The sequence below is a fragment of the Diprion similis genome, chromosome 10 (genome assembly GCF_021155765.1).
Source record: "Diprion similis isolate iyDipSimi1 chromosome 10, iyDipSimi1.1, whole genome shotgun sequence".
In the NCBI taxonomy this organism is placed as follows: domain Eukaryota; kingdom Metazoa; phylum Arthropoda; class Insecta; order Hymenoptera; family Diprionidae; genus Diprion; species Diprion similis.
The window spans coordinates 16,013,985-16,041,398 of record NC_060114.1 but is presented as its reverse complement, the minus strand read 5'-3'; the positions used below and the strand labels follow the sequence as shown (position 1 = coordinate 16,041,398).

At 39.4% G+C, this 27,414-nt stretch overlaps 2 protein-coding genes and 1 long non-coding RNA gene across 15 annotated transcripts; 2 read left to right on the top strand and 1 right to left on the bottom strand.

Annotated features, from left to right (window-relative positions):
• Positions 1–777: 777 nt before the first annotated feature.
• On the bottom strand, positions 778–22,783 carry LOC124411788. Of its 13 annotated transcripts, none has more exons than XM_046891210.1 (18): positions 22,628–22,783; positions 18,657–18,997; positions 17,445–17,747; positions 15,272–15,460; positions 14,627–15,134; positions 14,161–14,394; positions 13,777–14,085; positions 13,556–13,690; positions 12,711–13,462; positions 12,233–12,422; positions 11,063–11,392; positions 9,280–9,316; positions 8,306–8,448; positions 5,990–6,319; positions 5,129–5,134; positions 4,609–5,043; positions 4,054–4,527; positions 778–3,855 (listed from the first exon to the last, which is right to left on the bottom strand). In XM_046891210.1, exons 2-18 carry the CDS (start codon positions 18,956–18,958, stop codon positions 3,784–3,786), a joined length of 4,749 nt encoding a protein of 1,582 aa, XP_046747166.1. In that variant the 5' UTR covers positions 18,959–18,997; positions 22,628–22,783; the 3' UTR covers positions 778–3,783. The 13 variants fall into 13 exon arrangements, with proteins under 13 accessions (XP_046747166.1, XP_046747170.1, XP_046747168.1 ...); XM_046891214.1 differs by having other exon boundaries at positions 8,306–8,427; XM_046891212.1 differs by having other exon boundaries at positions 11,072–11,392.
• LOC124411807 lies at positions 6,253–7,196 on the top strand. Its single transcript, XR_006929710.1, has 2 exons — positions 6,253–6,446; positions 6,970–7,196. It is a non-coding gene; the product is annotated as an uncharacterized LOC124411807 (long non-coding RNA).
• A 668-nt stretch (positions 22,784–23,451) lies between the features above and the next one.
• LOC124411796 (acetylcholine receptor subunit beta-like 1) lies at positions 23,452–26,778 on the top strand. Its single transcript, XM_046891239.1, has 5 exons — positions 23,452–23,786; positions 23,874–24,013; positions 24,203–24,357; positions 24,471–25,521; positions 25,662–26,778. The coding sequence occupies exons 1-5, from the start codon at positions 23,729–23,731 to the stop codon at positions 25,824–25,826; spliced, it is 1,569 nt and encodes a 522-aa protein (XP_046747195.1). The 5' UTR covers positions 23,452–23,728; the 3' UTR covers positions 25,827–26,778.
• The last annotated feature ends 636 nt before the right edge of the window (positions 26,779–27,414 follow it).

Genomic DNA, 27,414 nt, shown 5'->3' with positions numbered 1-27,414 from the left:
TGAAGAAGAAGAGAAAATGAAAGGCTTTTTGTTTCTTAAGCCGGAAAAAAAGGAATACATTGAACTGGAAAATCAAGTGATAAAAGCTAAGCCTATAAGCCGCCGGTGTGATGTTAACTCCGAGTGAGTGATTTCTTTGTAAATATGAAGATATACACACACTGAGACTTCGGAATACGGATAAAAAGACTTACATGCAACACACACTGTGTCACATTGTAATTACGATTATTGTAACTATTATGTAATAATAAATTAGGTTGTTTAAACAAAAATATTGTTTCATTGGATCAACCTTTCTGGATCAGAGTTCTCTTAGGGACGAATTTTTATTACTCACAAAAACTGGATTATTCAAATCGGGAAGATTTTCGATCAAAAGGCGGTAGTTAAGGGTTGATTTTAAATTTTGACAAGGTGGTGAGGCTGGACAATGCTATTGTGAAAATTTATAGGGTTCCAAAGGAATCCAATGAAATGCCAATTAAATTATAAGCAGTAAAATTGAAAGTTGATAAATGAACGTAATCTCAAGTGAAACTTAACGAGGACAATCCATCCGTTGTATGAGAGATTTAGTGAAACCTTTTATACAATGCATTTGGATTATCATTTTGGTCCTTATCCCTGTAAAATATTTAAAATAATAAAAACCCTGAAATGGGTTGTATACAAATCTTAAAATATGAATGATCCATCTATTGTTACAAAAAAATGTTTATAACAATGAAGCTAATTTAGATAAAATATGTACAAAGGAATGGATAGAATTTTGAATTTGAATTCAAAATTACAGTTTATTGTTATCTTTGTATGGACTAGTATAGTATAACCATATACACATTCAATAGCTCACTTATTTAATAGTTTTAATTTATATAATACACTCACAAACATTGATAGAGAGTCATGATATTCTTTGTAGTGCAGTACTCATGACTTGTGAAGCTACGGCGTAAGCTCTATAGTATGTATGTATATGTATGAGATAGGTATAATTATTTATATATATATTTTTTTTTTATATGAATGGGCGTTGTTCTCCTTTATTTCTTTCTTTCTTTCTAGTATTTTCGTTTTTCCATCCACGGTATATATTTTTTTTTTTTTTTTTTTTTTTTCTCCTTAAAACTTTACCAATATTTTTACTTATTCTTTGTTCTCTTTGTTTCTCTTTATCATTTTCTACCACATCATCACAATTGAGCTTAAGCTGACCTCGCAATAATCTTCACTAAATTTTGTCCAGCGACACTTGTTTGTCGCATGATTATAAAAGAAAAATCTCACCAAGATTATCGACAGTCCGTAGAGGCATATTTCAAAGAGTTTTAGACTTAAATTAATGAAATTCACTGGCAATGATTTGAAAATTGGGCATAGGTAGGGTACATGTGTTTTTATAGAAGAGCATGGAATCGGAGATTCTGGACCAGCGATGGTGGCGTAGTTTTTATCAATCATTTACAACACTTACAATGACTATGAAAAATAGGCGTTTATGCGATCATTACTCTGCATCCAAGTTTCACATTGTATGATTAATAAGTCATTTTGCGAATACTAATAAAATTAAAATAAAGTATTCATACGTAATAATTTTAAACGCCTGTTCTTCACAGATGAAGCTCACCTTCATTTTCCCAATAATATTTTCTTTCGTATCCGTCCAAAGGATAGTAAGAGATTTTCTAAGAATTTAAATTGCGGATGTCTCTGTTAGGTTTGAAAAAAAAAAAAAAGAAGCGGCTAGACATGATCAGTCCAGTCTGTTCACGATGGCTGAGTATTTCCTTCGTCTTATTTAATTATATATTTTATTCTTAGAGTAATGACTAGATACATTTCAGCCACCCAACTATGTATATCATATCGTTTGATCCCACAAAATATATCCGCAAGTATCCGAAAAATTCTGACGAAAACATCAGTCGGCGAGAAAATTCATTGGCCAATCAATGAGACTCAAAGTACGTTCGAATCGAACGAATTGATTTCAATTTTGTTTTCCTACTTGCTTATATCCAATGAAATTTGACGCGCAAAAATTATACTTCGTCGAAGATCGTCATAATGTTTAGGAATTACACATTACCTCACCGTCGTAAATATCAATATATCGAATTTGAAAGCCTTAATAATAGCTGAAAGTTGAAAAGTAGCTCAGCAAAAATAGACGAAACGTTAGCGATACGTTGTAACGATAATAGTAGGTACCTATCTAGAAGAGCACACAGCTATAATCCTTTATAAAATTATACTTACGCACCATCGTATAATAGAGTATAGTATAGTATAGTATTGTATAGTGTAGTATAGTATGGTATTTTAAAGTATATAGCGTAGTTTGAGTTACAATTATTCATAGCCATACCGCTGCTGCAGTAGATCAATTCTATACATATATTCCATCTATAGAAAAAATCTACACGTCACGTTGCAGAGCACGTATTCAGTTATAATACCGATTAATCTATTGTCCATGTTTTGTCATTCATTCGACACCGTAACATTTTTGTATAAACTCTGCTCTCCACCGTCGTTGCGGTTTTTTCAATTGATAACTCACTCGAGTGATTTCCCATATAATAGAACATCAAACGTTATTGTGCCTTGTTAACAGAACGACTCGTTGATTCAATCGATTGCCTAAAACGACGTAACTATTGCTCAGGTTCATTCTTTCTAAAAATAATTCTAAATTTTAGACCCTAATTATGAATTATATGTAACGTATCTCAACTGCGCGAATATTCGGTTCACATCCTACCAGTTTCTTTTACAGTCAACAGAGCTCTTCTAAACAATTACCGAAACCGTCGTCGTCACTATACATATGTATTGCATGTATGTATACCTATAAATTCCAAGTATCTATACATATTATTACATAATAACGATGATCGTATAGTGCAAAACTAATAATTAAATTGGGGCATCGGCGCGCGTCTTGAAGCAATCGCTTGTATTATATAATTAATATGTGAAAGATAGAAACGAATGGGAATAGTAGAAGAGAAGAGTCGATCATCATCGTCTTTCAAACGAGAAAGATATACGTGATGTTTTCTTTCTTATTTTTTCATCGCATTTTAGTTATTTTCTTAAATTTTTAATTTTGCGGTTTTTTCTTTGTTTTTTTTTTTTTGTTTGTTTTTTTTTGCTATAAATCCTGACGACAAAGTCTTCTGCACTTATTTAATATACAGTATTTAGTCCACCACGATTTATAACACCATCGCGGTAAAGACCCTTTGTGCTATTTATAATGATGTGCATTGCATCTCCTATCATCATTTCTTGGCGATTTCGATACGCATTTATGTCTCCCATAGCAATTTGATGAGAAAATTTGCTATAACGTTCAAATTTTAACGTACAATTTGCTACGAGAAACCTATGCTGATTAATAAAATTTATAATATATTCATACATTTTAATAATATATAATTTATAGTATATGTATATGTTGTAACGCATGTATGTACGTATGTATAAATTATGCTTGGATATTCAGTTATTATTGAAATATTCAGTTACTTTGCAGGTGGAGGCTACTGGGTCTGGTTTGCCATTATTACTCGTAATCGATTAGCTAAGCGGGAGGAGCTCTGGCTGAATAATCTATTTATACATTGTCTCTTTTGAACCGAACATTCAATTCAGGCGGGACAACATATGTCGGATTTAATATTCAATACGTTTTAAATGGATGGCGGTGGATGTATTGTCTCTTTTCTATGCGACGTGACATGACGTGACGGCCAGGTGACTTTTCATACTTTATATGTACACCGGGGACTCCTGGCCAGTTAAAAGCCGAAACATTGATGTTGGCATAGTCTTCATCAGAATCTGAAAACAATCCTCTTTAGAATAGTCATAATTTCCAACCTACGTCTGCGGTAAACATTTTTCATTCGAATTCAAAAGAATACTTGGAAATTTCACCGCGAAAACTTGAGAACGAACATCGACTATTTTCGGGAAATCACGATGTAATTCAGAGTAGTTTTTTCATTAAATAAAAGTAAAAATTTATTTCATCATCACCTCCCCAACAGACGTGGCCAAGAGATTGACGATCTTTTCATGCGGCACAGCGACGACACTTTGATTGTTGATTTCAATGATTCTATGGCCAACCCTGACCCCTCCTCTCTCTGCGATTCCTCCCCGTAGAAGACTGCATATAACTCCATTTTGTACACTGAATCCTAGCTGATATTTTGTGTCCGGTCTTTTTATCTTGACTTCGACGACCGGGGCGCAAGGGACGACAGTGAGCTTGACAACCGTTTGATTTTTAGAATTTTTTATATAAGTCTGACAAGTAGACAGCGGCAGGCCCACCAAGGATACGCCATTTATCGCTATTATTTGATCTCCGATGTTTAACTGACCGCACCGAGCCGCAGCACCCGCTGGGGCGAGGTTGGCTATTACGACAGTTGGGAGCATCGACCCCCACCCAGATTCAACAATAACTACGCCAAGGATCTCACCCTTCGCTTTTGGAACGACAACCTGGAAGGTACGATTCAAACTGTTAAATTGATTCGAGATTGACCGGAGCGCAATGTCAAGTTCAAAGTGCCTGGCAAATACCTCTTTCTGCATCTCCTTCTTGGCAAACATTTGCAGTTCGTCACCGAATATCTCCTGGGAGTTTAGGACCTCCTGGTAGTCCATTTCCTTGACGAAACTGTGGTCCTCTATTCCATTCGCTTTTAGGAATTCCATGTAAGCGACTTGGAAGGCTTGGCCAATGCTTTGGGCAATGAACTGTGCCTCTTCGCTCTCAAAAACGTGACAGATCATCTTTGGAGTTCGATTGATTTTTGGCGCTTCTTCCATTTCATGCGGTACGAATCTTCTACGTGCCATTAGTACTACTAGATCGCCGATGTCTGCTATATACGATATCGTCCTCAGAGCATGATCCATCATAATTTCTTTTAGATCGGTGTTTAGAACCATTATTTTCTCCGTCGAAATAAACAGATCCACCTCTGTGCTGGGCTGTGTTTCTCCATCTGGCGCCTTGAGAAGGATGAAGAGAAAAACAACGGATTAACGAATTTTTCATCACGAAATTGACTAGGTCGTGTTAAATTTATATACTCACCAACGCCTATCGGCACAAAGCAGCGTGTTAAATAAAATGCAAATTTTACAGAGTTATTTAGTATTGTCACAATGTTAGTAGTGATTATACAGTAAATTCAATAACAGATTCAATCATTTCTCAGCGTGCAGTATAATATAAGTTCAACTGAATGAGAGTCCCAACTCAATAAACTTAAATGATTATACACATCAATGTGATAATAGAATATTAGGAGGTTGACCATTTTTAAAATAATAAACACATCATTGAAGAAAATTACATGAAATGCGGAAAAATTTTGATAAAATACTAGTTGTACCCATAGGTTTTAAAATTGTCAGTAAAATTTTCGTAAATATCGAAATTAATGAAAGCTTAGAGATATCCGTAAATCTTCAGGATGATGTTCAGAAAATGACCCAAAAAAAAAAAAATGTACCATAAATTTGTGTAATTGAAATCAATTCTCAAAGACATTTCAACAACATCAATGAAATTCTAGAGGAACGTATCGATTTCTCCAAAGTTTCCGAGGTGACTTTCGAAAAACTTTTAAAATCTTATTGAAATCGTAAAAATCTTGAATACGTTTAGTACAGTGGCGGTGAGCATAGTAAGGAGTGGTGAACTCTTGTAAAATCCAAGTTATCTATCGAGGTTGCCAAGTTTAGTGACAGCCATGTAAAAAATCTTGTATGAAAGCGTCGTTTAAACTTGAAACGAGCGACACTTCCGGAATGACCTTCTTTAACTGAAAGATAAAATTTGGAGAAAAAAACAAAAGACAAATTAAAGACAGACAAAAGTAATAACGATCAGAAAAGTTTCTAAATAAGTTCTAAACAATGAAAGGAACTTCTGGTCTAAGGGCGGGCGGACCTTTATCTTAGTGACGGCCTCTTCGACCATGTGTTTCTTGAGACGTTTCCGCCGTTTTCGTCCCCCTTCCTCTTCCACCTCCACCGACCCAAGAAACTGTAGTCTGAAAACCGTGGTGGGCCCCAACGGGCCTCCGATTGGGGCCAGCTGGGACTGAGCCCCGATATTGATAGATTCAGACTGTCCACCACCTGAGGTGCTCCCTATAAGTTCTTCGCTTGAGTCGCACTCATCTTCCTCAAGGCTTCCTTGTGACGCAACACTGCATCGACCATAGGCATGTTGCCCACCATAGTTTACCAGCGTTGCCTGCATCGGCACTGGACCATCCTTCCGTTACGCACGCGCCAAACAAACAAACAAACAAAGGCTCTGGCTAGTCACATTGCCACGGCACCACCACAGAACAAGACAAAGAGAGCCAAAGCTCTAGAAATTCTCATTGCAAATATAATAAGTAAGTAAGTAAGTAAGTAAGTAAGTATTTAGGTGCGAGTGTTAAAAAAGCTTGTCAAGACAATATTTCCACTCTTTTTTTTTCTTATTTTTTTTTATTTGCAATTTCAACTAGATACTGGCTGTAAGCTGCTGATGCGGCTCTGGCGAAGCGAATTATTTGGTAAACCGTTGTTTGGGTAATCGGTGAACGTTTCGAATCAGGTAAAGTTAAAAGCCAATGTTTTCTATCCAATCTTTGAAGTGGGAGAAAAATTTTCTTCTACATGTATCAGAGGAGAATATCAATTTGTGAAGATTGCTTATAATGTTGGATAGAAGTTCGTTCGAATTATCCTTATCTATTAGACGCGAATAAAAAGGGCAGTACATATCAGGTACAGAGATTAGAGTTCGACTGTCTGCAATCCTTCCTAGCATTGGCAATCTGAGATAATCTGTCGCACCAGTTTGCTAAAGGCAGGTAATCAGGGATGGAAAGCAAGCTTGGGCGAGGATAATTAAAATTTTTTCTCAATTTTAAGAAAACTGCGAAAGAATCAGGCAATAAACGAAGAAGCAGGCATAATAGGCACACAAACAGAGGCTCGCTCAATAATCTCCTCTTGTCAACTGTCGCCTAAGTACTTCTACAAGAGACACTCTATACACCGTGGAAACCGACAGCGTGACAGAAGTAAGTTTAACGAGATACAAGCGGCAGAAAGCAAAGCTCCGTAGTGCCTTGCAAAAGTAATAACTATTTTCAAAAACAAAAGAAAGAGAGAAAAAAAAACAAAAAAAAAAAATCATTCATCTAAGTAATATACAAAGTAGCCAAAGTATCGCAGCCAGATCTTGTAAAGTAAGCAAATACGAAACAAAGCAAAGTAGACGTCATGTACGAAAGGTACACGACTGCGTGTAATGAGAAAATAACAATGCCCAATAATCGAGGCGAGAGAAACTAATAGATAGATCAAAGTTTATACAAACACAGACAGACAGACAGACAGACAGACAGACAGACAAACAGACAAACAGACAGACACGTCAAAAGTTACATTGAGAAGATGACAGTGTTCGGTGGTCGGGTGGTGGTGTTGGTGATGTGAGGAAGGGGGGCGCTACACTGAAACATCCAGGCCTCTTTACACAATGGCCGTATGACAATTATTTAGATTAATTCATATAATAAATTATACATTAAATAAACATGGTGGCATAAATATAATAAGGTCACAGTATTTTACACACAACGATGTTTCTTTCATCTGTCATTAAATTTCCATTAGTCAAAGTAATTACAGTACACGCCGTGAATACATGATGACATTCAGTGCATGCGTCTATTACGTGTACGGAATTTCTTTGAAAAAAACAAAAAAAAAAAAAAAAAAAAAAATCTTTAAAAATTAACTTTTTCTTTTACGACAGATTTGGGTAATAAATCAAAAGTGACCTTGATTTAAACGATCGAAATTACACTGAAAATGAAAATCAAGATCGATAAATGGTACCTAACAAAATATTACATTTGGCATATTCTGCGCTGTTTAAACCACAGTTCGCACCCCAGAGCACTCAGTTTTTGTTTTCTAATACTCTTCGTTATTCAGCAGTTTTTGCAACGATCAACGTCAATGTCTACTGCGACCAATTTTCACCTAATTTCACACAAAGATGCAATTGATTGGAATTAGAAAGGGTGAAGTTTGAAGTGCGTTAGAAACAGCGTTGAATATTTAATATGGACAGTTCTAGTGTACAATATTATTCTGTATTTCTATAATACAGATTTACAAATATATAAATATATGTGTTAATTACGATCAGATATTTCTGAGCCTTAACGTAGAAAATAAAATCTGCACTGCTTACCTTTATCCTCGAGACAGCCTCCTCTGCCTGGCACATTCTGGTCGATTTTGTTGGCTGTCCTTCGCATACCAACTGTGTGGATCCTAGGTATCTGGCACGGAATAACACACCTTCGATCAGGACTGAAGGGTCGGCGAGTAAACCTGAAATATCGAAAGTAACGCATAATTTAGAATTATCGGATCGGAAATTCGTAAGCTGACCAAACGTGGTCAGACGCTCAGTGTGACAGCCAAGCAACCGCACAGACTTCACTTCGATTAAAGATTGAGAAGAATGAGATTCATCTTCGTTCTCGTTCCGTGGCGAGGTTACAAAAGACGAATTGACCATGCTCGCCAGTAGATGAGTAGATTTAAACTTTGATACAAAAGAGAATAGAGTGTGGTGGTGATTAAATTTTACGATCGAGTCACTTAACGTCTTAAATGAAGATTAACTTTAGTGGCTTCAATGAGTTATTATGATGATTATGTCATGAGTGATGGGTAGTCTACAATCAACTTAAATCTCGTTATCACCACGATGTAAACAGTGAAGTATGTGATTTAGTTTTTTATCAACACTGAAGAAAGTGATATTAAATATATTTCCTAATGAAGAAAAGGTGTTGCTAGACTTACGTACCATTGGCGTACGACGAGACGCGATCGAAGCACAACACGTTATCCAAGATAGCAGCGTTAAACAGGATTTGAAGAGTAGTTAGTGAATGCAGTAGATTACTTAATTAAATAGAGATAACCACACGCTAGAGAGCCAATTCTGTTACACAAGAAATTAAAGAAAGAGATGTAATGTTTCCATAAACTCAGCATGCAAGAACGGAACACTACAGATGGTTCAATTTTTCGTTTCAATATTTACCTTGCTCATAACTACGATATTACTTAATTGGAAAACAAAAAAGAGAAAAACACTAAGTTTCCACTTAAATTCACATTCGTAAAGAATAACAAGATATTTGATGCTACCTTCTTTGTTTCTGCTCTTCTTCTTTCCATCCTTATCCTGAAAAATAACGAACATTCAAACAATGTGAGAGGTACCTAGCATTTTATCAATAATCCTCGTTTTTCAAACGGACGAGCACAGCTTTGACGTTTGATTTTTATCCCAATTTGAAATCATCACATGATACTTGTCAAACGAGGTAATAAGTTTAGGATCTGAAGATAAAAACGATAGTTCTCTTTTCCATTTGCTCGAATAACTACTATTTGATAGATTGTATCGTAGTTAAAATTTTGATAGTGTCTGGAATTGATAAATAGATGAAAGCATATAATTGGCTTTTCAGCCTAAGTTGGCAAATGCAATTGGCAAAAAAATATTTTTGGATGTAATCAAATCCATGTACACATAATATTTTTCATTTATCAAGTATAATGTGATTCCCGCTTAGATTGAAAAAAGAATCAAAGGTCTAAGCTGATCGTAACATCTGATTACCTCGTTATAAAAATGTTTGCATGCTTGCTTAACAAATCTTGAATGAAAAGCTGTGACAATGTAGCCATGCGCTCCCCTAAGCATATTAAAAATCCGAATAAAAAATAATCAAAAGACGCAGGGTTACGTATAGAGTAGAAAATGTGCATAATTTTTTCTAGAAGAGAATGGAACAATGTCTAATTCTCAATACTAATTTTGAGAATAACTTTTAGTAAGCAATAAATCAAACTTTAAACTCAATTAAAACTTAAATACTTCAAGCTTATATATTGTATCCTTTCTCTTCCATTACAATCTTCCTGATTAGTGCGACGTTTCTAAAGTAGATGAGTCAACAAAGTGTAACATGCCTCCTAAACGACATTTCAACGTTCGAACCCTATGTAAGTATTCCTGGTGTGAAAACTTCACAGTAACGTTCACAACTTCAACCAACTACTCTGATTCTGAACGGGTATTTCTACGTTTGGTTTGACCATTGTCCTGAGGAATTGTGAAAATTTTTGGAATATCTTCATACAATTTTTTGACAACTTTCCACACAGTTTTTAGAATTCCAAAGGAATCACTAATAGCCGTAAGATGATTTTTGAAATTTTGAGAATGTTTTGGAAAATTTTTGACAGAAATATGCATTGCAAAAAAATGAATCCAACTGTGAAATTTTCTGGAAAATGTGTTGGATCAGGTATACGACAGATTAAGTGGATAGTTTTGTGTAATCTATACTAATTCGCATATATGATTAAACAATTTCCAGATCAATCATGAAAATATTTGGATAAATTTTCAACCTTAAACATGCTTAGTAGCGATTTTTCTTTCTATCTATCTATTCATCTGACCATAGTGTTTATTATGCAATCGCTTTTAATGGAAAACAACGTGCGTCAATTCAATCATTGCTCCAGCAAGCAAGTTAGATACATTGATCGAAGAGGCAATATTTCTGAAGAAAACAGAATAATATGAGAAATTTTTTTTTAAATACGAGCGATCAGTTTAAACTATAACAGTTAGCCCAAATTGGATATGAAAATGACTAAATGCAGGGTCCAGATTTTTATGAACGATTCAGCTAATGATTCAAGCTGATCACCTCGTAAATAAACAACTGTCTTCAAATAGCCTGGTGATTAAATAGGCGTAACTAGAGTCGTGCGGCAATCCAATAAATCAATACCCATTTTTTTTTTCAGTTCGGAAAACTGCGTTAATTGAAGTTAAATAAATCAACGGGAAACTCTATGAGCAGTAAGCAATAACGATAGGCAATGTCAGCAAATGTGACGAAGGAAGCACCTTTTTCACCTTGCCGCTGGATTCCTTGAGGCTGTGAGGGGGCGAGGGAGAGTTTTTGGCTGGGGTCTTCTGGGGGCTCGACGCAGTTTGCGTGGGACTGGTTGCTTCGCGATCACAGGGTGGCGATTGGGTGGCGGAAACCGTGGTGGCGGGAAGCGGAGGAGGGGGAGGAGAGACCGAGACCGATACTGAGGTGGACGGCAGGGGTTCGGAGGGTGGCAATGCATCTAGAGGAGCGACGCTCAACGTTTTCGGCGGAGTCTGTTTGGGAGTCGCAATTTTTGTACTCATTGGTGGCAACATTGTCCTAGTTTTAGGCTTCCGCCACCCCTGCGTAATACCAAGACACCATTAGTAGCACACATACACCATTAGTAAAACTTTAATCTTCAAATATGCTTCAAATATGTTCTTTCCATTCTCAATATCATCGTATTATCATATTGCTCGATTTCAGGGTTGCACAAGTACAAAAAATATATACATGTATTTCAATATTTTGCGCATGAATGCGACAGAAAAAACGAAGTGTTTTTTTTTTTTTTCTTTTTCAAAGTAATAATCAACCTTCTGTTTCATACTTTCGATGCTTTTGGGTAATCTTGAAATTTCTTCAAAACAGCATTTATTTACTCTTCCTCGAGATAAGATACCAAGTAATTAAGGAAATCCTTTAATTTGTGTCGCGTTGGCCTGAATCCCTTGGAAATACAACAGACTATTGCACGAGTATAAGAGGGCAAAAAAAAGAAAGAAAAATTTTATATTGTATTTGGTCAAGAGAGAAAGTTCGGTGATAATTTCACGATTTTTAAAACTCAAGATCGAAATTCGGTTCTTGACACAAATCTATTGTCCTTGGTTTTGAAGCACACACTTGAGAACAAGTTTACTCAAAACATAATTATACTTGAATGTTTGTTCACTTGCTCACAGATATTATCGACGTCGCAATGTATCTACACGTGATTCAACAAATCCAATTAATACAACAAAAGTAGGAGACAAGTTTTCTCATGGGACATATAGATTGTTTCCTGCTTCTCCGTACTTGTTTTTCTTTATTTCATTGTCAACACATATGGACGACGCCTCAATTGAATTACACAAAAATATTGTACCTACTGTGCAAAACTCCTAATTCAGAACGAAACAAAAGTTCATATTCACCTTGTCGTCGTAGAAACCTTGGTCGTCCGTTCTCTGTTGTCCGAGAAGTCTGTCAGTCTCAAGATCTGTGTCCGCTTCTTCTTCGTCTACAACCTCCTCTACTTCACCATCAGCGTCTTCTCCTCCTCTTCTAGCTTCCGAATCTTCGCTGTTACTCTCCCCGCAGGCTCTCCGCCTGCCATCCAACATACTACTTCTTAGTTAGATGAACTTATAATGGCAAAAAAACTCATGCCAGCTTTGAGGAATCCCAAAAATTAGTCGATAAACAGGAAAAGTTTCAAATCTAATGAGATCGTTAAAACTCATTATAGTATTTTATAATTCCAATGTATTTGATGAATCTGACAAGAAGGTAATCAAATTCTATGGCACAAATGCCACGATATTTTCGATCGACTATAAATTTTCGTGCACTTTTGGAATACCTCATTCATTCTAATTCTTGCACTTTTTTCTCCCACCAATAACAACGTACCTTGGTATCCATATAGGGCTGACACTTGGCTCAGGAGGATCTTCGGACGGTGATTTGACCGGTAGAGTTTTCGTCCTCTGGAGAGCCATCCTGATATCTTTGATAGCAGCTTCAACTTCGCCGCCGGTTTCTAAGTTGGCGCTTTGCCTGCCCTGAGGTGCGGGAGGTGGCGGCGTACCGAGAGGATCAAGTCCATCCAATTCGAGTTCGTTAGTCTCATAAGAAACGTCTTTCCTTTCCTTACTAGTGACGAATAAGTCAGGTGAAGTCGCTTTCAGCGAGTGCAGAATATCTTTGGTAACATTAAGGCTCACGTCTTTACCAGACTCGTTCTCAGAGCCGAGCATGTCGTTGCGCGTCCTCTGTATAATCTCCCTCTCGATTTCATTTATTTGTCGCTTCATGAGCATTACCGTTGGATTATTGTTGTCCGTGTCACTGGCATGTCCGCTCGACAATCCATCCTCGAGCACAGGCATGCTTGTGTATATTCTAAGGGAGTCTGAATTGTTTCCAAGGTCACCAACGGAACCTAAAAGCCCGCTAGCAGGCATCAGTTCATTGTCCATCATCATCAATGACATTTCACTGTCCAGATCACCGCAGTTACTGTCGCAGTCTGTTGTCTCGGGGCTGAGGGTGAAATTCCTTGAATGTCCAACCTGCAGACCTACTTCTGTCTCACCGAGATCTTCGCTGCTTCCGGTACCCACCGACAAGTCCAGAAAATTGTTTTCGTGCTCCACCGTTTGCTGTAATGAAAAGATATTTTTACCACGTATTCAATGCTCAACAGATTATGATATAATGTGGATTCGCAACGACTCAAAATTAGTCTCGCTCACTGTCTGGGGAAAGTCGGCCCTCTGCTTTTTGGGTGACTCGTGTATCAGGACTTCTTCCAAAGTTGGTGGACCACTGGCTAGCCTTTGGCCGACGTACGCGCTTCCGGCTTGCCTCCGAAGTTCGTAGTCGAGATCCTTAGAAGAAGTAATCCACAATGAAACAAATAGTCGTATTTTTTTTGGCGAGATCAGGGAAAAGAGAAACTGAAGAAACAACGTACTTGAAACAGCGAAGAATCAACGTTATTCTCCTTTTCTTCGGCAGGTGGAGGACACTTGAAAAATTCTTCGAGCACTTTCCGTGTTTCCGAAAATTCGTAAAGGTAGTCGAATGTACTGCCACCTGGTGAAACGAGACTAGATAAATTTTCACTCGGCAGTACAGAGGACTTTAAGCAGTCTTCTTCTTCCTCCTCATCCTCCGGTTCTTCGGGCGGTGGAGGAGTGGGACAGGAAGGTGATTCCTCGATTCCAGACGAGGCCAATTCTACGACAGGCTTTTCAGAAATTTCAACGGGTTTTTCCTCTTTCTGTAATCGAAATTGGAAAATTAGGAATACGTTGAAGAGAAAAAAAGCCTATGTCTCACATTCAGCCATGATTACCTCTTTCTGATTCGGAGTAGTAGGTAAAACTCTTTGAGGAAAACCAGGTCTGGGCGGGGCGTAGATGGATGGCGACGAGAGCAGAGTTGGCAGTCTAGAATTTTCACGGACTCCATAGCGTCGGGGGCTGCCAGAATACTGTGCAATAGGAAGCTCCCCAATTACTCTGGCAACCTTGTGATTACGTTCTGGAGGAGGAGAGTCTCCCTCGCAATCACTGGCTGGGGTAACAACCTAATGAAAAAGATATTTTTTATCTCACAAAGCTGGTCAATTATCCATTCGCGTAATAAAAGCTGCTGCGAAGAAGACAAAATAATCAATCATAACAGGATTTTCTTCATTAAAAATAACTTGTAACTACTCTACACAAAACAAAGCTCAGCCAAATGACTTTCAGGGATTTTAGGGGTAATATTACATGCACAATGAGAAACAAAGTAAGGAGAGTCTAAAGATTATTCACCTTGAAAAAATCGGATGTGTTACGATGATAAGCGGGACTAGGAGTGCTCCCTACGCTAGATCCAGGTGGTTCAGGATGCATTCTGCCTCGTTGAGAATCTTCAGTTTCGATATCGATATTGTCAGTTGTGTTTTGTTGCCCAGCATTAGTGGATCCGAGATCAAGCCTGAGGCCTCGCCAATTGTCGTCAATATCGTCAAATACAACGACCTCTCCGTCACTCACTATCGCCATACTACGCGCAGGCGTCGTGTGATTGGACTGATAATCTACGCAGTTCTTAGGCAGGCCATAGTTAAGGTCAGTAATACTTTTTGGCGTATTATACTCTACGTTATTGCTATTCAGTATCGAGTCATAGTTTATTATGCGACTGGCTCGATTACTCTTTGGTGAATCGTAGTCCAGGATTGACTTTCTCGTATTTCTACGAACCGAGTGTACCTCCGACGAAAATACAGTCTCTGTTACCTCGCGATTAGAGCGCTGCCTTCTGGCCTCTCCGCATCTGCAGAAAATAACGAGAATTAAAACAGGATAAGGGCGGTCTGATTATGAATTTTTACTGGATTATGTAGGTACATTTAAAATATATAAATGTCTCAGCTAAAACAGAGGACTGGGAATGACATTTTCGCTAATTACCGGCTTCTTAGTTCCCAAACGCTCTGCCTATTTGGTGATTTATTGTTCTTTTTGACGCTGAGCTTGTTGTCTGTTTGGCAGTCATCGGCTGTCAGAGAATTTGATGCAGCCAAGAATCGCGGCTTTCTTGCAGCAACTTTACCTCTGCTTTGCGAGAACACCTCTCTACCGCCAGCAATCTCAATAATCCTGTACAAACATTAGGGCGTATTATTATCTGAGCATACATTCCATAAATCAGGCTGCAAAAAGGTGAAAAGGTTTTAAAAAGACAAAAATATCAAGATCTTCATTTATCCTATCCTAAGAACAGTAAATGCAACGTGTAATCGAAATCGTGTGAAATATGTTATCTTCATTATACACTAAAAGCGTGGAATTCTGTTGCTTCAATCAAGGGAAGTCTTCTCGCTAGGTTAGGTAGTTAATTTTCAGAATTTATCTACTGGTGCTAATGAGTAATTGGGCGATATTCTACCTCAGAAATGTCAATTACTATTAATTTATGATCACGAGGAAATACGCACGGTAGAAACAAGCAGTGATTTTTTTACACTGACAGCAGTTGACAGATTGCGGAGGTTCGGGTTTAACCGCAAGAAATGGAAGAGAAGATATCTGTTTGTAAAAATCTGATTAGTTTTGTTGCTGCTGCTGTTGCTGCTTACCTCGTTAAGGACGAGAATTAATATATTCATCTATAAAAATAGATAGCAATTGCGACGAATCGTTGACAACAATCACAACAATGCACGATTGATGTACGCAACGTACGCATGTCCATTTCAAACACGGAACAATGTAATGAATTATTTATCTAGCGGCTGTTTAGCCAAATGAAAATATTCGATTTTTGATCGGCCATCGACAGTATACATTCAATATGATCAGGATCTTAGGTCACTAAATGAGTACAAGTCACCTTCTATGTTTGTGTGTTCATATGTCGTCAAGAGATGGCGCAGAATCTGCAATTCTCGGTTGAAAAGACAGACGGTTTTTCCACGAAATCAAATCATAAAGGATTTTTTGCCAGAAATTATACGGTGTTCCATTGCAAAACTGGGTTATTGATTAATTATTTATGAAAATTGAACTAATTGTAATGTTCTAAACAATTAGATTCGTTTACAGATCGGTATCTCAGAATACGTTGTTATACACTACATAGCAAAAACAGTATTGTTGGAAAAATGCGAAGATCTACAGAGATGATTTAATAATTCTGCAAAAGGAATAATAATAAAGTAAATAGAAACGAGCCCTGCTGCACTAATAAAGCTTTATAAATTATATAGCCCAAAAGTCAAACGATAGTTGGAAAATCGTAAACCGATTGGTCGTCTAGAAATCTTCTACCACCGGGATAGCGAATTTAATTTTTTGTTCAAACCCTCGATTGCACGTAAGTCAAGCCAATTATCAGATCCTTTTGCGAGATCTCTTGAGAATTGATATGAAGAAGATCAACCCTCGGCGAATGATCACTATTCAAGACATGAAAACGCCGTTGAAAAGGACACTACTTTTACGATTGGTCTCTTGGGATTGCGGTAGTATTATCACCTCGGAAGTTGAAGTACGGTTGTGAAATGTGTATTTTAAATTCATTGCCTTCCACCATGAGATCTTTCGAATTAGTTTTATAATCATTATTATTTTTTGCCAAAACTTTGAGCGGCAAGTGCCAGCCTTGTTTCGCTGACGTTCGCAGTTTTACGGGTAGCAAAAGCTTTAGGAAATAAGGTGGAGAATTTTCGCCGTCCTATTTGGTAGTCAGGAGACCACGCGAACCCGGCATTTCGAAAGCATTACTGCCGAAGAATAATAATGTCAAGCTTATAGTCGATATCTACTTGCGATTGGAAACCAGATTAAACTCTACATACGTTCCTGTTTGTTATTTTGGCATTTGAAAAACTGGCTCTCGTACGCATAGATAATCGATTTTAAAAACATGAATATATTCACTGTTTTAAAATTCCAGTAAATTGAAGATCTTGGAAATTTCCAGTCTACGTAAATTGCAGAAAGAATTACAAGATAATGATAATAATGACCAATTGAAGATGTTCCAAGTTTTTCCAATTTGTTTAAATTCAAATCAGTATAAAAGTTGACTGCATTCAGCGCGCATTTCTCAATCAATGAATAAGCCGAATAAATGAATCACCTCGAATCGCGAAGTTTGTAGCTGCGATCGCCTTTGGCGGAAGTCAAGATATAAACAGGGCTTTCTTCGGGGCCGCTGTCTTCCAGGGCGTCTTGAGACTGCGCCTGATGATCGCTTCCGGCGAGACTGACGTAGTTTGGTGCATCCTCGCTGCGCCCGGAAGCTGACGATGAGCTTGACGAGGGCAACTTCGCGGTTGTTACCGGAAGCTGAGGCTCACTCGGAAATCCGGCGACGACACTCGTAGCCGTCCTACGAGACAGCGAACCTGATTTTTTTCTGCCATTCGCTTGCTTTCTACACCTAAAGGAACGCAACTCGGACCTCTTATTGTTAAAAATCGTGCAGAATGGGTTGTTGGGCATATACAGGGTGGGTCTACAATACTAGGTGTATACTTCTATATAGACTAAGTCCGTTTAAACATGCATCTGGTAACTGTTTACTTTCAAATTATACTACAAGGAGTTCTTTCTGGATTTTAAAAAAGTTTTCAGAAAAGGCGCCTGTCGGATAAGCGATAAGCAACACGCTGTACACCACGCTTGAAAATTCGACTTGGCACGTGTATGAGTTTTGCTCAAAATTTTATTAAACGCGATTTCGACGAAGTGTAATCATTCATGGGAATTGATATACGTAATGACTGTAATCAGGGGTCTGCACTTTTACAATATTTTAATATTGGAATATGTTTCGGTACAAGTTCAGCAAGATAAAAATTCATATTAAAATTAGTGCATAAAATATGACAATAACCATGATCTTGAATTCATGGCAATAAATTCCCCGAAACTTTCAATAATCCCAGATAGTACAAAAACCTGCAGTACAACAAGTGGAGACTACTAGATGTTTCGAAAATATATCGGGTTATATCCGTGATGCATCCCATAAGGGCCCTAATTATAGGCAAATCGGGGTACAAATCCACTCTGAGCAGCTCCGAGTTTTGTTGGGGTGACATGAACGGCGTGTTAACAAAAGAGCAACGGAGCTGCTCGGAGCAAATTTGTATCCTGATTTGCCTAAAGTTAGGAGACCCTGTGAGGCGCATCGAGGAAATAACCCGCTAGAATAGGAACAGATACAGGATTAAACTAGCTCACAAAGAGAATGTCTGAGAAGTCTCACTGCATAGTGCACAAACTCTACGTTACCTTAGGGGAAAAGACAATGACTAGCAATAGTGAAGAAAAGGGTGTAACTTGCCTGTCGGAGGTGTCGCGTTCGAGGTCGATCATGTCTGCGTCTTCGTCCGGGTTGTTATTGTTGCTTTTAAACTTGTCGACGGAATTCGCGATCGTCGTGATCGTCGCGATGGTCGCAATTGTCGCGATGTTGGCTGCTGCAGCGGTGCGGTTGGTGGTACCAGCTGAGTCGTCGGTATGCCGAGGATGGTCATGCGGATGACTCGGCGTCGAGCCCCCCGATCGCGGGGGTTGACCGCCCCTAGGCCGACATTTTGGGAACAGGCGGTTCAAGTCTGCGTTCTCCAAAATCAGGCTGGTCATCGCCGCGACTCGACCGCGTCACTCGGGTTGGCTTCCATCCTTCAATCCCAATAATTTCCAAACACAATTAACGCCCGGGTATGTTCGCACATGCTACAAACCTGCTGCAGCGTAGTATCACAGAAGACAAAATCACGATCTATAAGGCGTTTAAAAGAACCGATTTCACATTACTATCTCTTGACCGTTTCGATGATAAACTACAATTTTACACCGACATTGATGTTTTACAATTTCTACCATAGCACTTGTCGAGCGAAACAATAGTTAAAGATACTCGAGTGTAAAATTACAAACTGAAGATTATATTATTTTGAATAAAAGAATGTGAGAATTTGAAACGGTTTTGAATTTTTCGAGAATCCTTGCACCCTCCGCGCTCGCGCGTAGGACAAATAAAGGGTCTCAGCTTAGAGAGATGTCTCCTTTTCAACACACCGACAATGAGTCATAGGAGAGAGCCAGAGTCACGCGCCGTAGCTCACGTGTCCGTTTCGTGTGTCAAATGCTAAGAGCAGGATCGATATACATGCATCGAGGATCGACGAGTAGGGGAGACCGACCAGGGCGAAGTGGCGTCCGATAGCCAAGTGAATTTAATGAACAATAGACCGTGTGTATCCCACACCCTCACTAAGCACAGAACTGCTTTCAATCTCACAATCAATTGTTCACACTTCCATCCACACTATTCTCACTTGAAGCAAGAATAGAAGAAACAAAACACTATCGGGCGCGAGGAGATTTCAGCAATCCAGACGAAATAAATCTTCCCGTAGTGCGTTGCAGTCTAAGACTCCCCCTTGCGTTGGGAGCCGCCTCGTCCTGACCGGATGAGGACGATGAGTCAGGGTACATGAGGGGATCTTGAGGAGCGTTTCACTAACGCGAGCGTGTATACGTCGATGTGCATGTACCTTTATTACTGTCATTATTATCGGCACCATTATTGTTATGATTATTATATCGACGCGATGAACGATAGTCGCGTTGCAGCCAGGGGCATCTAAGAGCCCTGGGGTCTAGACCAGCTTTGTTGTAAGCCTCGCAGGTGTAAAAATAACTCGCATGTATACCAAAATCGTATACAAGGCCTTGTTGTGTTGGCATTAATACGTATCGATTCTACGTACCCTTTCCTTCGCAACCTCGCTCAGGTGAATCGTATAACGTACTGAGTGTGTGCGGGTACCTCTGGGTACGTAGAACTTTATGGGTACTTACGAAACGATCAATGCACGTGGGGTGATTACACGCGTGACTTGGATTTGCTACTCTTAAGAGTTTATAAGACAAGCGGGCAGTATTCGATTCCTTACCTTTTTCCCGTATTATAGTTCATCATCATCGAACTTTTTGTCAAGCATTACTTTTCTTTCTATATTCTTGACTTTCTGTACCCACAAATTCTGAGGAGAGAAATTAATCTGATTTTAGGGAAAAAAAAATGTACATCGTTTTTTATTCTTCAGTTACCGCAACTGGAGTAAGAAATAGCGGTACTGGTTATTTATTCTTCTCCTCTTCGGCTCTCAAATCACGAATAATCAATACCATGTGTAAACCGAGTGGCCCGTTTTCCATTCCACGTAACCATCTGCGATAGACTTTAATGAGAGTTTATTTCGTCTAATTCAATTGTGTCTAAGAACTTTATTTAGACCTATTGAACATACGAATGAGCACGTAATTGTTCCACTGAAAAGTTCAATTCCACGAGTTTTCGTTGGAGCCTTTTTGTACCGTCTATAAAACGTATCTGGGAAACTTCGAAGAGTAAGGACGATTTCATATTATTGCATAATTGTACGACAATAAAAAGAAAGAATAGGTATTTCGTAGAAAACACCTCAAGCCTTCAACTCTATTTCGAAAATCCTGATGATCTTTGGTCTTAAAGATAAAGACCATGCAGTTATAACCGGATGTCTTTTATAATCGAGTCAGGAACTTATGTTGTGGAAATTGAGCAGTGAGGTCAAAGAACGACCCGTAACTCTGTTCCCATCTTTTCGGGTTTCCCGAGGGGGAGGTCGCTAATCCGCGTCAGTTATTCGTCTCACGTCGTAATCAGAGGAGGACAAAGAAGAAAACGACGAGCAGGACCTCTCAGGTAACTCGAATAAATTTCCTTTAAGCTACCCGCGTTTCGCACGCCGACAAAGGCGTTCGCAATTGTGTGCATTGCGTGGCTACATAGGTACACTATGTATACAGGCATACCTATCCCTACAAGCGCACCGATGGAAGGGTGGAAAAGCGCCTGTCCGCGGCGGCGGAGGCGTCGAATACGCGGTTGGCTGCGAATGTAGGGTGAGAAAGAGTGAGATACCGAGAGAGGGAAAGACCGAGAGAGGTGCCGAGTGCGGTGGGAGGAAGAGAGGGGGGAAAGGGGGTGGAGGCGGAGGGTGAGGGGTCTGGCCTGTGCTCTGCTGAGCGTGGAATCAATAGGGGGTCACTGGCACCAACAGATACAATCGGCACATTTTGAGTGGGCCTAGGCGGAGAAAGAGCTAGAGAAATGAAAAGAAAGAGAGAGAGAGAGAGAGAGAGAGAGAGAGAGCGAGAGAGAGAGAATGGTAAAAAAAATGCTAGCCTCGTGCTCGCTTCTGCCCCTTCGTATATTATGCATTATTAAGTGCCCGAGGGTGGCTTGAACCGTCAAAGGCTTCAGCAGGTACGAGACACCTATTCGTGTGCACATTGGACTGGCCGTGCCAACGAAGCAGCAGGCGGGTAGTTTGACTTTGATCGGTGAATTAGCCGTTAATATAGAAGAAAAAGAGATAAAAAGCACCTCACATACGCCGAGACCTGGACTGTTCTAATCTACAGCGTTCGTCGAATAGTAGCAACTTGAGCGAGAGAAGCTCAGCTTTGAGATTCCGTGCATTATACCAGACACAGTTCCGCAGGGGGCGTGTGCGGGAATTTAGAACAGCCCGATGACCGAATCTATATCGTGAGGATAAATTGAGACGTAAAATATGCCAACGACATCCTGCAGATAAGTCGATACACAACGATGAATGTATAAAGTGTCGATGTCGTTCACAGGGTTGAAAACCGTCTGCCGCATTGCTGCAAATCGTTATTGGAGTTATGATTGAGTATTTGAATTGACCAGAGAATTATGCGTATTGTAGGCAAAAGCATGTAGATGAGTAAATGAATGTGTTGCAGACTCACAATGATGAACGAAATTTTCAACATGTGTTGGGTATTGGAGGGGTGGTAATTAATCGCGTTTCGAAAATGACATTAATTATCGGTACTTGAAGCTCGTTATTAAGGTTCATCATAAATTAGCCTCCCGGTGGTAACGAGATTTTGCACAAATGTCACAACACAAGAGCCTGCGGCGATTTCTTAGCAGGGCGAAAATCATCATTGGAGCTTTAGCCACGGAATGGTCAAACTTCGCAAGGTCCTGATGTTGGAATAGCGAAAAAAGTGAAATGTCAGGAGGCTACGTCTCAAGTTCTAAAGGCGCAGCATGTCTTGCTCGCTGTGCTATTTCGCTCGAGAAATGTAATCGATCCAGCACGTTAGCGTATGTACGTAACATTTTGGTAGCAGGATATAGAGACGTGCGAGATAGAAAGCTATTTAAAAACGGGTTGGCAATTGTCCATCGGTACCGAAGCTTCGATCGATGGCGACATTTACCTTGTTAACAAAATGCTTAAACCTTACACTGGTCACTGGGTACTAAGGCACAAACACTTATATATCGGAGCTGTTCCGCTACCCCACGATTCGGTTTGTCTGTAGCGACGCACGGGTGTATGGTGGGTGGCCGATCACTGAGCAGGCAGGCGGAAATTCAGCCTCACGCCGCCAGGGCGAACTTGAATCACGAACTATAGAGTCTACTTAGACCCACCACCTCGTTCACGAAATCGAACGGAGCCTGGGACGACTGCTCATTTCCAATCATGGAAATTTTTTTCTTCGAATATTGAAATTCGATTTGATATTTCCTTTTAGAATGTTGACTATATTAAGTGTCTCTGACGCTGCAGAATGACTATATTGTCCGCTTTCAATATTGAAATACAAAGTATGAGTGACTGCTGGTGCCATGCGTGGCCACCAGATGACACTGAGCTTCCAGCGCCCGCAATAATTGAATTCAAATTGTAATGATTTTTGGAGACTCGAGAGTTCTAAATAACTTGAAATTTCATCTATCAATTTCGTATTGCTATGGCTAGACAATATAGGGATTGTTTGCGTTTATTCATAATTGTTTTGTTTAAATTTATGTTATTACCAAGTGTAAATTGACGTACTTATTAAAAGTTTTCTTTCTAACGAATTGATTGCGTTTCTCAATTTTCTGTCGAGTTTGCTGCTATTTTTTTTTTTTTTAACTGTTCCACAAGTCTATTGCGACATCAAATGTGCTCTTATCTAACTACGAATAAGGGTAGGGAGATTACATCCCCGAACGAATTGCCCACCCCTGTGTGGTTTCAGGAACGCTCGACTCTAGTCAAGTGAGGCTCTGATTTTGATTTATAGGAAGTATGTAAAAAACAATAAGCGGGGGTGGTAGGGATTGTCAGTGAGTGATTACTGTTAAAAATCACGTCTCATCGTGGATAATGCGTCGGTAATAATCGTGCGGATTGTTTCCCAGCGCTCATCTGCCGCAATGAACGTAGTAAACTCTCTTATTGGCCTCTTTTCCAAGGTGGTATATTGATTCGCGGACGGCGCAGAGCTTCGCCAACAAGGGCGGGTTTACACCCATACCCGCCTAAAATGTATTTTTGTTTAAAGTTCATGCGGTTTTTGCTAACCGCGTCTCTATTCTGCGTTGGTAAGTGTTTGTCATATAACAGTTTTCGTTTTTCTCATTTCTTTTCGCCACCATCCCTCGTCACATTTCCATATTTTTCGTTTGCAGTTGGCTTCTGTTCCGAAGATGAAGAACGTCTGGTCCGCGATTTGTTTCGCGGGTACAACAAGCTCATCCGCCCGGTTCAAAACATGACCCAGAAAGTCGACGTCAGATTTGGACTCGCTTTTGTGCAGCTGATCAATGTGGTAAGAAATTTTTGTCAAACCACACTTCCAATGTTTTCGATTTATATGTAATATTCTGTAAGAAATTCGAAACCAATCCGCAAGTCCTCTGCTTTCTGTCCATCTTACACTCCGTTAAGTTTTCTTATTTCATTCCAAGCCTGAGGGTAAATCCGTGCTAACATTTCGTTTTCAATCACTGTTATAAAGAACGAGAAAAACCAGATCATGAAGTCTAATGTCTGGCTGCGATTCGTTTGGACCGATTATCAGTTGCAATGGGACGAGGCGGATTACGGCGGGATTGGAGTGTTGCGTTTGCCTCCCGATAAGGTTTGGAAACCAGACATCGTTCTGTTCAACAAGTGAGTTATGCGCCGTGTGTCTATATTTGATCATTGACGATTCCAAGAAGGCGGCTTATCGTCAGCTGGCGATAAAGTGTGACAACTTGACCTCATCACCTTTACCTTTCCAGCGCCGACGGCAACTACGAGGTTCGGTACAAGAGCAACGTGTTGATATACCCAACGGGAGAGGTTCTCTGGGTGCCTCCAGCGATCTACCAAAGTTCGTGCACCATCGACGTCACCTACTTCCCCTTTGACCAGCAAACGTGCATCATGAAGTTTGGCTCCTGGACATTCAACGGCGACCAGGTGTCCCTGGCACTTTACAACGACAAGAACTTCGTGGACCTTTCAGACTACTGGAAGAGCGGCACATGGGACATCATTAGCGTGCCTGCCTATCTGAACATATATCACAGCGACTTTCCGACCGAAACCGACATCACGTTCTACATAATAATCAGGAGGAAGACCTTGTTTTACACTGTCAATCTCATCCTGCCAACCGTCCTCATTTCGTTCCTCTGCGTCCTGGTGTTCTACCTGCCAGCCGAAGCTGGGGAGAAAGTCACCCTGGGCATCAGTATTCTCTTGTCACTTGTCGTGTTTCTTCTGCTGGTCAGCAAGATCCTGCCGCCAACATCGCTTGTGCTTCCGCTGATAGCGAAGTACCTCTTGTTCACCTTCATAATGAATACCGTCAGTATTTTGGTCACGGTTATCATAATAAACTGGAACTTCCGAGGGCCGAGGACCCACCGGATGCCGCAGCTGATACGGAAGATATTCCTCAAGTATCTGCCAACCATTCTTCTCATGCGTAGACCCAAGAAGACCAGGCTCAGGTGGATGATGGAAATTCCGAACGTTACTCTACCGGCCTCAACTTACTCTGGGAGTCCCACCGAGCTCCCGAAACACCTGCCTGCTGGTCTCGCTAAGCCCAAAATGGAAGTAATGGAACTCTCCGACTTGCATCATCCCAACTGCAAGATCAATCGCAAGGTTCACCACACCACAAGCGCTTCGACAACTGCAGCTGGAGGAGGCGATGCTCTGGGGGATAGGAGAGGATCCGAAAGCTCTGACTCCGTGCTGCTCAGCCCGGAAGCTAGCAAGGCAACGGAGGCCGTTGAGTTCATCGCCGAGCATTTGAGGAACGAGGATCTTTACATTCAGGTAAAAATTCACATAATCCTCTTTACGGTCCTAACCGTCTTATTCATGGCCTTTGAACGTTTCTCCACATTTAAAAAATTTTTTTTACTTTTCAATTAAATCCCCGTTCTCTTTCTCAGAAAATCTTGTTATGATTCCAGACACGAGAGGATTGGAAATACGTTGCAATGGTGATCGATCGGCTGCAGCTGTATATATTTTTTGTTGTCACAACGGCTGGTACAATAGGGATATTGATGGATGCACCTCATATATTTGAGTACGTCGATCAGGACCGTATAATTGAGATTTATCGAGGAAAGTAATTTAGCGCGGAATTGAAACGGTGGGCTGGACGCTCCGTGACTTTGGAGGAAGCTGAAGACCGAATCCCCGAGTGTTGGGATAGCCCGATAAACAAATATCCCGCGAAGACCCGTTTCTTTTGAAACTCGTGAAAATATAAGCCGCTCACTTGATCGCGTTGTAAATCCAAAACGTAAATGTTGATCATCCGCCATATTTTTTCTGGTAGAAATTTTTCCCCAGATGATAACTGATCTTTTGCAAGCGGATAATCGATTGATGCTCCACTGCCGGTTGGTGTGTGATATTGAATTTATTTTTCAAGATGGTTTTCCATCAGCATGTAAGCCCTGCATATTAAGTCTTCCCTAAGTAACAAAGTACAGAAATGAAAGAGTCTACACATTAATTGGTGGGTAAAGGGTGGGAAAAAAATGTCCGTGGGTCGTCGAATGCTTTCGACTGTCCGGTGGAAGGAAAATATTAAAGAAATAAAAAATAAAAAATAACCATCCGCTATGAAAATGTCGAGTCGCATAAAATTATGAAATTACGTACATACCTATGTAAACGCAATGTCTAAATGTGGATGTAATAAATTAAAAAACGATCCTGATCCAAGCAGCAGCTATCTACCTGCATTATATATTCGTATCTACACGTAATTTGTTTTAAATATGCATATAAGGGTAAAATTATTCAACTCAAAACGAAAAATGAAATAAATAAATATGCGTAAGTATAAAATAAACTTTGTAGAAATCGTTCTGTTAACACTAATGGTCATTCATCGGTGGTTTGATATGTGCTATTAGAAACGTTGTAATACTCATGGTCAAGTTTTACTTTCGTAGCATTAAAGTATACCTATAACTAGCTAATTGTAAGCAAGTGTCTAGCCTAAGCCAAGATTTAGAAAAATAATGTGTACTAATATTATAGCGTGTAGATACAATAAAATATGGCCAAAGACACACCCAAAGAAATTTCCAATTCTTGTGTTTTCCTATATCTTATCCTTGAGATAAAACCTGTCGGGAAATGTTTGGTGTGAAGTTCAGGATATACGGAAAACTGTCTTTTATTAGATAGATGGAATAAATGAATGATTCACGGTTTTTGCTTCTTTTCTTTTCGTTTATTTCAACATTTCATAATAACGTAATAATGATAATAATAATTACAATATGGTGACCATTTGTTCACCACTTAACAGGGATTTTTTTTTTTTTGGTTTTTTTTTTATCATATATAATAATCGATCAACGTTTTCTTTATTATTTTCATTATAATTATTTTATTTTATTTCATTTTTATTTATTTATTCATTCTCTTTTTAAATTTTTCTTTAAATCTTCTTATTCATTTTTTGTGGAAAGGAGCCTGGCACTGGGAATATTATGTTTCATAACAAATCTTTTATTTATTACCTTCAATATGAATTTACTATAATTAAACCAGGCCATCCTCGATACACGTAATTAAAAATCATCGGTACATATTTGTATAATAATTCATGTATCGTTATGTACGATAGGATAAGAAATTATTTTCCAACTTCTCACTTCAGCCGGCTTCACGATTCAGCAATCGATTTGACATTTTTTT

Bases quoted from the DNA above. Each gene is read 5' to 3' on its own strand.
- LOC124411796 (XM_046891239.1), top strand. From the start codon at position 23,729: ATGTATTTTTGTTTAAAGTTCATGCGGTTTTTGCTAACCGCGTCTCTA. The intron at 23,787-23,873 runs GTAAGTGTTTGT...TTTCGTTTGCAG, and splicing joins CGCGTCTCTATTCTGCGTTG to TTGGCTTCTGTTCCGAAGAT. The intron at 24,014-24,202 runs GTAAGAAATTTT...ACTGTTATAAAG, and splicing joins TTGTGCAGCTGATCAATGTG to AACGAGAAAAACCAGATCAT.
- LOC124411788 (XM_046891210.1), bottom strand. From the start codon at position 18,958: ATGACCAGCCTGATTTTGGAGAACGCAGACTTGAACCGCCTGTTCCCA. The intron at 15,461-17,444 runs GTGATTCATTTA...ATGTTTGTACAG, and splicing joins TACAAACTTCGCGATTCGAG to GATTATTGAGATTGCTGGCG. The intron at 13,463-13,555 runs GTGAGCGAGACT...TTTTCATTACAG, and splicing joins GGGCCGACTTTCCCCAGACA to CAAACGGTGGAGCACGAAAA.